This window comes from Mytilus edulis, chromosome 8, assembly GCF_963676685.1.
Source record: "Mytilus edulis chromosome 8, xbMytEdul2.2, whole genome shotgun sequence".
NCBI lineage: Eukaryota > Metazoa > Mollusca > Bivalvia > Mytilida > Mytilidae > Mytilus > Mytilus edulis.
This window is the reverse complement of record NC_092351.1, coordinates 39,395,562-39,407,579: the sequence shown is the minus strand read 5'-3', so window position 1 is coordinate 39,407,579 and position 12,018 is coordinate 39,395,562. Positions and strand designations below refer to the sequence as shown.

At 31.1% G+C, this 12,018-nt stretch overlaps 2 protein-coding genes across 3 annotated transcripts in view; one reads left to right on the top strand and one right to left on the bottom strand.

The window, feature by feature from the left end:
- LOC139485561 (DNA repair protein RAD50.L-like) overlaps positions 1–12,018 on the top strand; it is a gene marked incomplete in the record, with an annotated part of 50,387 nt that overhangs the window by 17,337 nt on the left and 21,032 nt on the right. The window contains 3 exon segments of the mRNA XM_071270137.1: positions 216–285; positions 1,561–1,661; positions 2,585–2,689. Of these exon segments, the coding sequence (XP_071126238.1) occupies positions 216–285; positions 1,561–1,661; positions 2,585–2,689 (276 nt within the window).
- Positions 3,730–10,184, bottom strand: LOC139485562 (uncharacterized). Of its 2 annotated transcripts, none has more exons than XM_071270138.1 (5): positions 10,149–10,184; positions 8,652–9,282; positions 7,169–7,228; positions 6,611–6,677; positions 3,730–4,668 (listed from the first exon to the last, which is right to left on the bottom strand). In XM_071270138.1, the coding sequence occupies exons 1-5, from the start codon at positions 10,169–10,171 to the stop codon at positions 4,355–4,357; spliced, it is 1,095 nt and encodes a 364-aa protein (XP_071126239.1). In that variant the 5' UTR covers positions 10,172–10,184; the 3' UTR covers positions 3,730–4,354. The 2 variants fall into 2 exon arrangements, with proteins under 2 accessions (XP_071126239.1, XP_071126240.1); XM_071270139.1 differs by having other exon boundaries at positions 10,093–10,181.

The window sequence follows — 12,018 nt, the reverse complement described above, 5'->3', positions numbered from 1 at the left end:
TTTATTATGAAGCACACTCATAGAATATAAGTAGTTTGATCAATTAACTCAATGTTAAGGTAACCCCAGTTTTTTTAGAATATTTTACCTTCAGTTAATACCTGCTAATTTCTCAATACCACTGTTATCTGTCAATTTTGGGCTAATTCAGTTGTTTGTTGCATTCCAGAGATGAATTTTCTCTCCAAGTATATATTTTTCTACTTTTTATACAGGTACATGATGACAACATTACAAAGAGAAATGTACTTGTAGAACAGTTTGCTGACAAGTACCAGTTTGAAGGTCAGTTCATATTTCTGCCAATAAAATATTTAAGAATCTTCTCAGAAATATGTCTGTACATTAAAAATATAGATATGTCGACAGATCTTTCATGGAGGGTAATAGGAAATGGAAGGGACTTGAAGTGTCAGTTCTCATGGATTAACATGTGAATAAAATCAATTTTATAGTATTAAAGACAAACACATTTATCTGAAGGAAAGATAAAGGCAAATAATTTTATATAATTTCTGACAAAAAAGAAGGTATGACAGGAGAAATTTTTAATTTAAAATTGAAAAATGGAAATTTTGTTCTTCTTTCAAATTTATGTTAATTTTATTGATAACCAAATAAGATGGAAACTTTTGTCACTTTTAAATTAAACTGAAATATTATAACACAACGTTGATGGTTATAAAATAAAAGTACTGTACAAAAATATATTCACATATTAAACAGATTTTAAAAAAGTAAATATAGTGAATATTTGTTGATGTGTAAACAATATATACATTTATTACATTGGTTGCAATGAATTACATTGATTTCCCAGTTAAATAAAAACCAATTATTTCACATGTGAAATAAACGTGGTTATTTCAATCTGACATCATACAACAAAAGGCGTTGTCAAGATGTCGGTAACGGGGGATCAAAACAAATTGTGAATGCGTAGAAAAAAGATATAGTTCCTTACATATTTTACATTAATTTCTTAAAAAAACAACATTTGCCAATGTAATAAAAAGAATAACTAATAAAAGAATTCAAATATCAAAAAATATTCAACTCTTGACCGAACAACACGAGCATTCATGAATTAATGTGTTGTTTGGACACTCAGTGAATATTTTTCTCTATTTGAATTCTTCGATTAGTTATTCTATAAATCTCTGTGTCATATCTACAAATAAACAAGTATAAAATTTATGATGATATACATAAAATACATAGATAAAATAAAAATGATTACAGAACTGTTTTGCATGCCCAAAAATTGTCTTTTTTTTTGTCCCTTTATATATAATACATTGTACATAATATCGGGTATAAAACGTGAAGGGTATCTTAAGGTAACTGCTTGTTTATCAAAAGTGGTATCGCAACACTTTATACCAAATCTATATATCAGACTAATTTGACGCTATCATGTTAATTTTAAACAGAAAAAAACCATAAATATTAATATGATTGGTCCTAACTTTGATAATTATAGGCAATAGTTCCCCATCCTAAACCACACACACACAAAAAATGTTCAACAGTTCAATATAAGCTACAATTTCTTGTTAGGTTTTAGTGGATGTGAAATCACAGATGAAAAATACAGAAGTTTTATTGAAAATGTCAGAAACAAACTGGATACCATGGTTATAGAAGGAAAGAACCTAAAGGTTTGTATTAAAATTATCCATGCAAATTTTTTACATTAATTGAAGTAAGGGCATTTGACATAGAATTCAATTTCCTTATATGATCCCTTTTCCCCTTGTGATATTGAAAAATATCTACATCAGTGTTTGTCAAATCTGTATTAAGGGCATACATACAATACAGTTACAGCGAAGGTAATTACGTTGCTAACGTAAATTGTTATTTTCGCGACGTCAAATTATGACTTACGGGGAAAAGATTCAGTTTTCGACTGATTTTTATCATTCAAACTTATTTAACTTGAAAATGAGTTCACTGACCCGTCTTTTTTTAAATGCCAAGAAGATTATGTGGGCAAATTTTTCTTGAAAACGTAAATAGTGCAATTTTTTTTAATTTGATAAATATACAGCAAAAAAATTGTTTTTTTCTACATTCATGAACATTTGATAAATATGAGTTATTTTTTATTCGTATAAATTTTTAGGAAACTTATAAATTACAGTAATTACAACTTATTTAACAAAAAACAGTTTGTGTTTATCTTTTAAAACAAACAAATTCTGTCTTTCTTTTGAAAGGGAAAATACGGCCACAAATCCAAATTTTGAGCAAATACACAAAATTTGGACCTCATTTTACTCAAAAGTTGCATATGAAGGTATATTTTTTATTACATATTTGATTTAATCAGGTAAAAAATAGTCTATATAGAAATTGTAACTTACAAAATGTAAATACAAGATCAAAACTGTATCGTTGCCCTTAAAAGGTAGTAACAGCTTCATGTGACTTGAATCAGTGAGCAATGGCTCACAGTTTCACTTGATTCTCCTTGGTACTGTGCTGTAGTGCTGTACTGCACAGTACCATTCAAATTTTAGGTAATACCTGAGAAAACTGTTGCAGTTTTTACTGTATTTAAATTTCCATTTGATTGTAGGTTGATTTTGAAGAAAAAGAGAAGAAGGTCCAACTAAAGATAGATGAACTAAAAGAAAATAAAACAAAGTTGGAACAGAGTGAACATATTAAAAGAAATATGATGGTAAGAACCAAAGCGCAACATATTTAGTACCAACTTAAGTGTCTTAATTGGACATGTCAAGAGGTTTTTATGCCCCACCTAGGCACATTATGTTTTTATGCCCCATTTATGGGCATTATGTTTTCTGGTTTGTGTGTCTGTGTTTTTTATTCATTTGTTCATTTGTCCGTTCGTCCGTCTGTCTATCTCGCTTCAGGTTAAAGTTTTTGGTCAAGGTAGTTTTTCATGAAGTTTAGGTTCAATCAACTTGAAACTTAGAACACATGTTCCTTATGGTATGATCCTTCTAAATTCAATGCCAAATTGGCCAAGTTTTGATCCCAATTTCACGATCCACTGAACATAGAAAATGATAATGTGAGTGAGGCATCTGTGTATTATGAACACATTCTTGTTTTCATTAAGTTGAAATGAATATTAGAACAACTTTTATTTTAGCTTTAAAGTAATGACAGCAAGGTCATATATTGATGGGAACGTTTTAATTATTCAAATATAGTACTGGAAAAAATTCAGTAAGCAAAATTTGTTGAGACTACCAGTTCAGCTTATCTAAAGGATCCCTAAATGAGAAAATTTGTCATACAGATATTCACTGAATAAAATCAGAATCTATTGACTAAGAAGTTGTAACTTTCTTTTTTTTAACTGAAATTGAAATTTACAGAAATAGTTTTGAGTATTCCCAATTCATAATTTACTGTTGGAAAGTCCAGTGTAAATAAAAAGGTTGACAGAGTTAACTTGCCAAACATAAATGCTGATATTTTACAATGAAATCAAATAACATTTGAAGAAGAATTTTCAAATACATTTTACTTTGTTTATTTATATCAATATAAAAATCACATTGAATAAAAATGAACTTATTTTTTATGCCAGTATTTTTTTTTATTATTATTTTAGCCCTTGTAATTACTTTAAAAATACCTTGTGATGAAAATAACATTATTTTGTGCATACAAAGCATTGTATTGTAGAATAATGTTCTGGACAAGGTTAACTACAACTAATTAATAAGGTTGTCAACTTGTTCTAGCTTTTATGATAAGATGAAATACTTTTATTATGATAAAAACAGTAAGTTGATTTTACCATTACAAGATTCAAATTGGATTTCTCAGATATCACTTCATTTCTCTTGAAGTATTTTGACAATTCCAGTAAAGGTATTGTATGCGATCATTTTTCTTTGCTTTAAATTATAATAATATAAATTGCTACAACCATTAAATTCAATGGATTGATTTGTTTTTAAAGTTTTGAACTGTTTTCCATTAGATGACACATGTTGTACAGATCCATCTCCACAGAGAACATAGAGACTTCCATCTTGTAGTGTAGTTATTGAATATGGTGTTGATGGTAATGTTAATGTTTGTATGTTGTCATCTGTAAAGCTGTACCAGTAAAGGTTATTGTTACCACCATAATACATTGGTTGATTGATTAAGAATATTCTGTAACCCGAAGCATGTATCCTGTATGGTGGGCAGTTTGTTTGTATTGTCTGTATTGTCTCTCCTGTCTGATGATCAACAATCAGTAGTCCATCATCACCACCTACTACTAACTTGTTGTTTATCATTGTTATGCCACTATGAATGGACATTGTAGGTACTGATATGGATTTAAGTTTATGTTTATTGTTTATATCATACATCTCTATATAGTCTCCATTGAAGGGTTGAAGAACTGTAACAGCCACTGTAGAGTTGTTGACAGTTTGAGTTTATGTTTATTGTTTATATCATACATCTCTATACAATAACATTTGAGGGATTTATCAACTGTAACAGCCACTGTAGAGTTGTTGACAGCTATAACACAACATGGACAACCCTCGACTGGTAAACTGTCTATCTGTGATCCATCTGGGTTACAGATCAATAGTCTGCTCTCATGGAACAAACATAACACAAGTCTGCCATCATCCATCATTACTACATCTGGTATTAATGTTTCCAAGCTCACAATGCCTATGAAATAAAGGAATCAACTTTTGCATTAAATTACTATATAGGGAAATATTGTGTTCACTACATTAGGTGATGACATCCAAGTTAAAATCAGTAGACTATTCTAAATATGGACTGTAATTAAGAATATTTTTGTGTTTTTTACATAAAGATGTGGTTTGATTTTAGACTAGTGAATCAAGTCTTGAAACTTTAGCAATGACTCAATAATATAGTATTAAATTTTTATCATATGGAATTTTTTGTTCAATTTGTGTTGAAGCTGAATGTTGGTGGCATTGAGACTGGAGGTCTTTGAACAGCTCTAACAAAATACAAAGAAAAAGGAAAAATAATTATACAGTCGACTCTCGTTATGTCGAAGTCAGCCGGACCAGAGAAATATTTCGAGATACACGTAGTTCGACTCAAACGAACACCGGAAGTTCGACAATCTAAGGGACACAACTCTTGCTTAGCTTGGTAAAGCTAAAATAAATCCGGGTAAATATGTCAAGGGGATCGATATTCTAGTATCAGATCGATATATTTGTATGTCACAGTCTTTTATTATTATGATGAAATTTTTTTTTTTATTTATTCAATTCTTTTAATTAAAAAAAAAAAAAATCCTATGGCTTTTCCAAGAGAGTAATTTCCAATCGATAGTTTCGTTATTCAGGTCGGTTATAGCTGACAAAATTGTTTATTTTCGGATACAAGAGATTTAAGAAAATTTTGATTTCTATTCATTTTGTTTTATCTCACTCTTTCTTTTCAAAAGAAAATATAACAAGATTAAAGACGCCGTTTGAGTAGTTTTTAGGTGATCATCAACGGAAGCCATAATCCTCACTTTATACACATCCAAGCTCATTTATAGTGTAAATCACAAATTAATTGTTTTGTAAACATTTTAAATACCTTTTCATGAACATTAACAATGTATCACTAATTATTTGTCAAAATTCTTTAAAAGATAATCTTAAGTAAACACTCATGGAAATTGCATGTCATAAATCAATACAGTGGTCAGTGACCGGACATTTAATTACACGTGTATTGTCAGATTAACTATTCAATCCATTTAAATCCCGGAGGTCATGTTTTGACATATGTGTATTAGTTCGAGATAAAAAATGAATTTTGAATGCTTTTGTTAACCTTGGGACCGTTAATTTAGTTCGACTCAACCGAAATTTCGACTCATCCAATTTCGACTCATCAGGAGTCGAATTACATACTTTTGTATGGAATAAAGTTTGGGACCACGTGAAAACTTCGACTCATCCGAAATTTCGAGTCAACCGAGTTCGAGACAACGAGAGTTAACTGTATATAAAGAATAATAAGTAGAAAAATTGATCTTAAATGTGTCAACAATCTGCATGGTAAGTCACTAGTTGAATGCCCCATACTAGTAAAATTAAATCAGGACTAGTAAGAATTTACAAAACTTTGTTAGGACAGAAAGATTTTGGTGCAGACTGATATAATATGAAATCGGATTCAAATGCAATGCTTTGACAAATAGAATATTACATCTTATCAATTTGTGATTTGTTACAATAAGCAACTGATATTGTAATCATGAAGGATCATTATAATTTAGGAACATTTGATGTGATGACCCTTACTGCTTATATGATAAGTTTAGTTGTCTTTTTTAGTAAAATTTAATCCTGTATGTACCAATCTATCTATTTGAATTTAGTCATGATACTCAATGACTTACATTCATTATGATAACCACAGAATTACCGAACACTTTTATTTATTTTGGTAAATTTTATATTCAATTTGGTTTGTTTTTTTAGTGCTTTATCTGAATTGCAGAATAAACAAAAATATGCCAATAGCCAAAAGTACCATAGTTTGTGGTAGCTATCAAAACTATGAGGATTTGGACAAAATCAAATGTTGATGGATGTTTGTTTTGACAATTTACAGTAAACATGCTGACCTTGCTCATTCAATTTTTTCTTGCAGTGCTGGCATATTGCTTCATTTCTGTGGTAAATCAATAGTTCCTGTAAAATACAGTAAATAATGAACATCCAGAAAAGTTGTGTCTAGTTGATTCATATTATTTAATGAAATCATGTTTTGCTCCTCAGTACAAATTGTTGCTTAATTGGTAATAAGTTATGAAATCTTTTGGACATATTACATGTTAATCATCATAAAAATAGGATTATATCTGTACCTGTGGATTAGAAAAAACAAGAGAGTGCATACTTTGATTTGAATTTGTTATCAGCTTTATTTTATAAATTCTTACTACAGGATTCATTTATTTTCGTTGGTACCAATTTTTGTGGTTTTGCCAAAGTCTACATATATTTGTATTTTGTAGAGAGTCTTATATCAACAACACTTTAGGGACTGCTGCAGAAATTTATTGATCGACATGTTTTGGTGCCTAGGGCATATTTGCATTTTAAATATTTCAAAATAGCCAAAAAAAATAAACAAACAAACTTCTTAAATAGACTGATATTTTGAATAACAATGGCATTACCTGCATTGAACTGTCAATTCCCTGTACAGTTGAACTAATTCCTTGAATTGAAGTGTCCATCTGTAAAAAGTATTGTTAATTGTATGAAGTTCTCAACTAAAAAAGAATTTCTAAAGCTGAAGTATATAATGGGTAAGTAACATAATAGTCTTCAAAGTAAGGAACATAATTATAATTTGTCAACAAAAATTCTTTCATCATGATGGATAAACATGTTGCTATACACAATCTCAAATTAATGTGTTTTCCTGGAAAAAATTCTGTCACAAAGTAAATACTTTCATGTCACAATGTCCTATATGGTTGTTTCTCCTAAATGTCCTAATGTCAAACGAGGAAGTTTGGATTGACATGGGGACATTTGGGAGAAACAACATTTATAGGACATTTGACATGTTTGGAAAATATTGAGCTTTAGAATAGAGAAATAAGATATATGGATTTATTGAATGTTTGCAAAGTACTGAATTTCCAGGGAATTTCATTATCTGTACACCGAAATCATGAAAATTAATGTTTTGTCAATCAATAGAGATGGATGTTAATTAGGGCCCCGCCAAAGTCTGGTCGCCCTATAGTGATCAGTCTGTTCGTCCGTCCTTCCGTCCGTAACACTTTAACTTTGTGTCCGCTCCATATCTAGAGAACCATTATGATTTCATACTTTATACTTATGTTTATTAACCACCACCAGAGGGCGTGTCATGATGTATGTACAACTTCCTAGGTCAAAGGTCAAGGTAAAAAAACTTTGGTTGCAGTTGACAACCCTGTGTCCTGTGGTGAAGATCGTGTCTGCTCTATATCTTGAGAACCGTTATGATTTCAAAGTTTATACTTGACATGTATATGAACCAACACCAGAGGGTGTGTCATAATTTATGAACGACTGCCTAGGGCAAAGTCCAAGGTCAAAAACTTTGGTTTCAGTTGACAACCCCATGTCCTATGGTAAAGATTGTGTCTGCTCTATATCTTGAGAACCGTTATCATTTTAAAGTTTATACCTGAAATGTATATAAACCAATATCAGAGGGTATGTCATAATTTATGTACAACTTCCTAGGTCAAAGGTCAAGGTCAAAAACTTTGGTTTCAGTTGACAACCCCATGTCCTATGGTAAAGATCGTGTCCGCTCTATATCTTGAGAACCGTTATCATTTCAAAGTTTATACTTGACATGTTTATAAACCAACACCAAAGGGTGTGTCATAATTTATTTACAACTTCCTAGGTCAAAGGTCAAGGTCAAAAACTTTGATTTCAGTTGACAAACCCATGTCCTATGGTAAAGATACAATTTTTTAATGCACATTATTCACAGCGGGGCCCACAGAGATGGCTCCCATCTCAATGATATCTAGTTGTTTTGAACACAATGTTTTGATATATATCAGATTATATGTATAAGGTAATGAATTTGTGATGAAATAGTTCAATAATTGATTTTTCAACTTTTAAATGCAGAAAAAAATTGCTAACCTCATTGAGTTTTTTGTGAATATTCAAAAGATCTATACTGTATCGACTACATAATCCTTCATCAAGTGGTCTGTTCTCTATCCTGATGAGGTCATTTTGTTTATTTGGATCCAACTGAAGGACAAAACTAGTTAGGTCTGTCCACAGGCTTTTATACTCCGTCTCAGATATTTCACCCTCTGTGTTGTGGCTAAGATAATCATTCTTGTAGCGACGTAATTTATGTACAGCATTGTCATCAGCTGGTGCAAGATTACAACAGTTTAGTAATATTAAACCTGCTAAAGATATATCAAGATCATTCAGCTGGACTTGGTTTGCTGTGAACTTGCAATGGCAGTTGTGACCACGTTGTCCTGGACTCTCGGTGTACAGCAGGTTCCATTGACAATATATCAGCGGAAGTTTTGAGTTGTCATAACAATTGATTTTGTCTTTACAGCAAATAGCATTTCTGTGTCGTAGGTGAAACAGTATGTGTATTACTGGTTGAGAGTTTAGAAAGTCTTGAAAAGACCCAAGACCTCTACTTGTGCAGTCATTTTCTAGTCTGGTTCTAAACAATGGTTGAACAATCTCTAAAATTACTGATCCTACAATAAAATATCGGCGGCGATCCTCAATATCCATCCTACAAGTATAAAATAATAAGTATTTTTGAATTGTCTCTTTTAGTATATCTTTTTGGGAAGGTCAAAGATACATTTATTTCTCACCAGTTTTCAACGTCCTTTATTTGGCTTTTTTAACTTTTTTGGATGTTAGTGTCACTGATGAGTCTTTTGTAGACGAAACATGCGTCTGGCGTAAATACAAAATTTAATTCTGGTGTCTATGACTATGATGACTTTATTTTCATTTGATATATACTTGTACAATATGTATTGCACGGCAGGATGAATAAATGGAATAACTCTAATTGGGCGTATTTTTGCCAGCTGATATTAAAATTGGGTATGGGGTTCCTATAAATTTGTATACCAATGTCCAATATTCCTGTTGTAAGTGTTGAGGTTAAATACATAGAATTGTTAAGATAAAGCAGCATTTTTCATTGTTTGATAATTGGGGGGAGGGGGTAATTAATATGTCATAGATGCCACCATAACATAAACTTTATAGTCCAAAAGATGGGGCATGCGTTAATTAGATGTCTATCAGTTGACAACATTTTAAAAGCTTGTAAAATGTGATTAAAGCCAGTAAGCTGATGAAATAAAAGCTGATTGAGAAGTGCTAAAAAAAATGCTCAACATTTCAAATGTCTTAGTTTGTTACTATCTAATGAGGAATTACCACGACTTTAGCAACACAAAATCAAAAGTGAAAGTAAAACATTTTTAGAGGAATAACTTGATTCAATATTAATTTCAGCTGCGGTTTATGTATCAATTTTATTGTTAAAAAAATATTAAATGATGTATTGTCACATATGTGTTACCTTTTAAATTGAATTATATCAAGTAAGTTGAAAATTTTAAGATTGTGCTACCATACCTCTCTTGTTGTTTAGAAGCCATTGATTGGAAATACCCTTTGCTATCTATAGTAACAATCACATGATATTCTGGTAAATGTAAATACCACAAAGATATCAACCTGTTATCAAGGACGTATATTATATAAGTTATACCTCCTTGATGGTATTGAACTAGTATTTCTTTATCAGAAGGAAATATTGGATTATATAATTTACAACAGCTTTGTGAGTCAATAAATAATTAAAAAAAAGCTAGTATCTAGAAGTGAATTATTGTACCTGTTTATCCGTATTTTACTGATAAATGGCTTTTTTTTTCTCCAGTTAACATTACATACAGTCTGCAGTTAAAGGTTTTATGCCCCACCTACGATAGTAGAGGGGCATTATGTTTTCTGGTCTGTGCGTCCGTTCGTCTGTTCTTCCGTCTGTCTGTCCGTTCGTTCGTTCGTCCGTCCGTCTGTCCCGCTTCAGGTTAAAGTTTTTTGTCAAGGTAGTTTTTGATGAAGCTGAAGTCCAATCAAATTGAAACTTAGTACATATGTTCCTTATGATATGATCTTTCTAATATTAAAGACACATTAAACTTTTGACCCCTATTTCATGGTCCACTGAACATAGAAAATAAAAGTGCGAGTTTCAGGTTAAAGTTTTTGGTCAAGGTAGTTTTTGATGAAGTTGAAGTCCAATCAACTTGAAACTTAGTACAAATGTTCCCTATGATATGGTCTTTCTAATTTTAATGCCTAATTATATTTTTTACCCATTTTCACGGTCCATTGAACATGGAAAATGATAGTGCGAGTGGGCATCCGTGTACTTTGGACACATTCTTGTTAAAACATTTATTAGATTCATAAACTATCCTGTATTTTAATCAAAGCCTTTTGTTGAGCCTGTGATTAATAGCAAAAGCAGGCAAGACACTGGGTCCCTGGAACTCTTATAAATTTTTACTACAGTAATGCCTATTTGAATTATTGAGACATGGATAATATAAATTTGACAAATTTGGTCTATTTACAAGTACTAATTAAGTATAATCCATTATGACATTGAATCTATAAGTCTTTTTGACTAATTGAACATCAAGCAGATAAATACTTATAAATATGAGAAAGATTGTAACAACATAAAACAGTATTGACATAAAGTCAGAGAAATTTACACCATGATACCATGGTTCAGCTCTTAGATTTTGACCTAAAAATAACAATTATGTTTCTTTTAAATTAAAGAATGTCACTCATGTTCAGCTCTAATTTCTAATCTGGGTCTGGCTTTACTTTTAACCCTTTCAGTTCTATCATCCCTTCAATTTATGGATTAGGTTTGGATTTTCAAATTTTCTATGGTCGACTGTGACTTAAGAGACAGTTATTAGCAAAATGTGTATCTGGTACAGAAAAATTTGTTCTGTTTTTGTTATTTAACACATGACTTAGACCCATTCTCTTTATTCTTACTGTTGATCACTGTTATATATTATCTAGGTGTGCATTAACGACCTCAGATATACTGCAAAGTTCAAAGGTACTCTTATCTTTGAAGGTGGATCATGTATTTTTCAAATGCATAGGGACTTCATTCCATAAAAAAAAAGAATGGGGATTTTATCATTGAAAAATACATTTTATGCTCCCACCTTAGTGGAGGGGGCATTCAGTCTAACCTGTTTCTGTCTGTACGTCTGTACATGTACATCTGTATGTCCAGAAATTGATTTCTATTCTCTACCATAAGGTTGCCTCATCCAAATGCTATAAATCTTGTACACAATGCCTATTACAAATGGAAAAAATAACTGATTTTTTTCGTTTCCATTCTCTGAATTATGTTTGCCTCAACCATTCAAATGTTATTAGCATGAACAAAATGAGTATTACC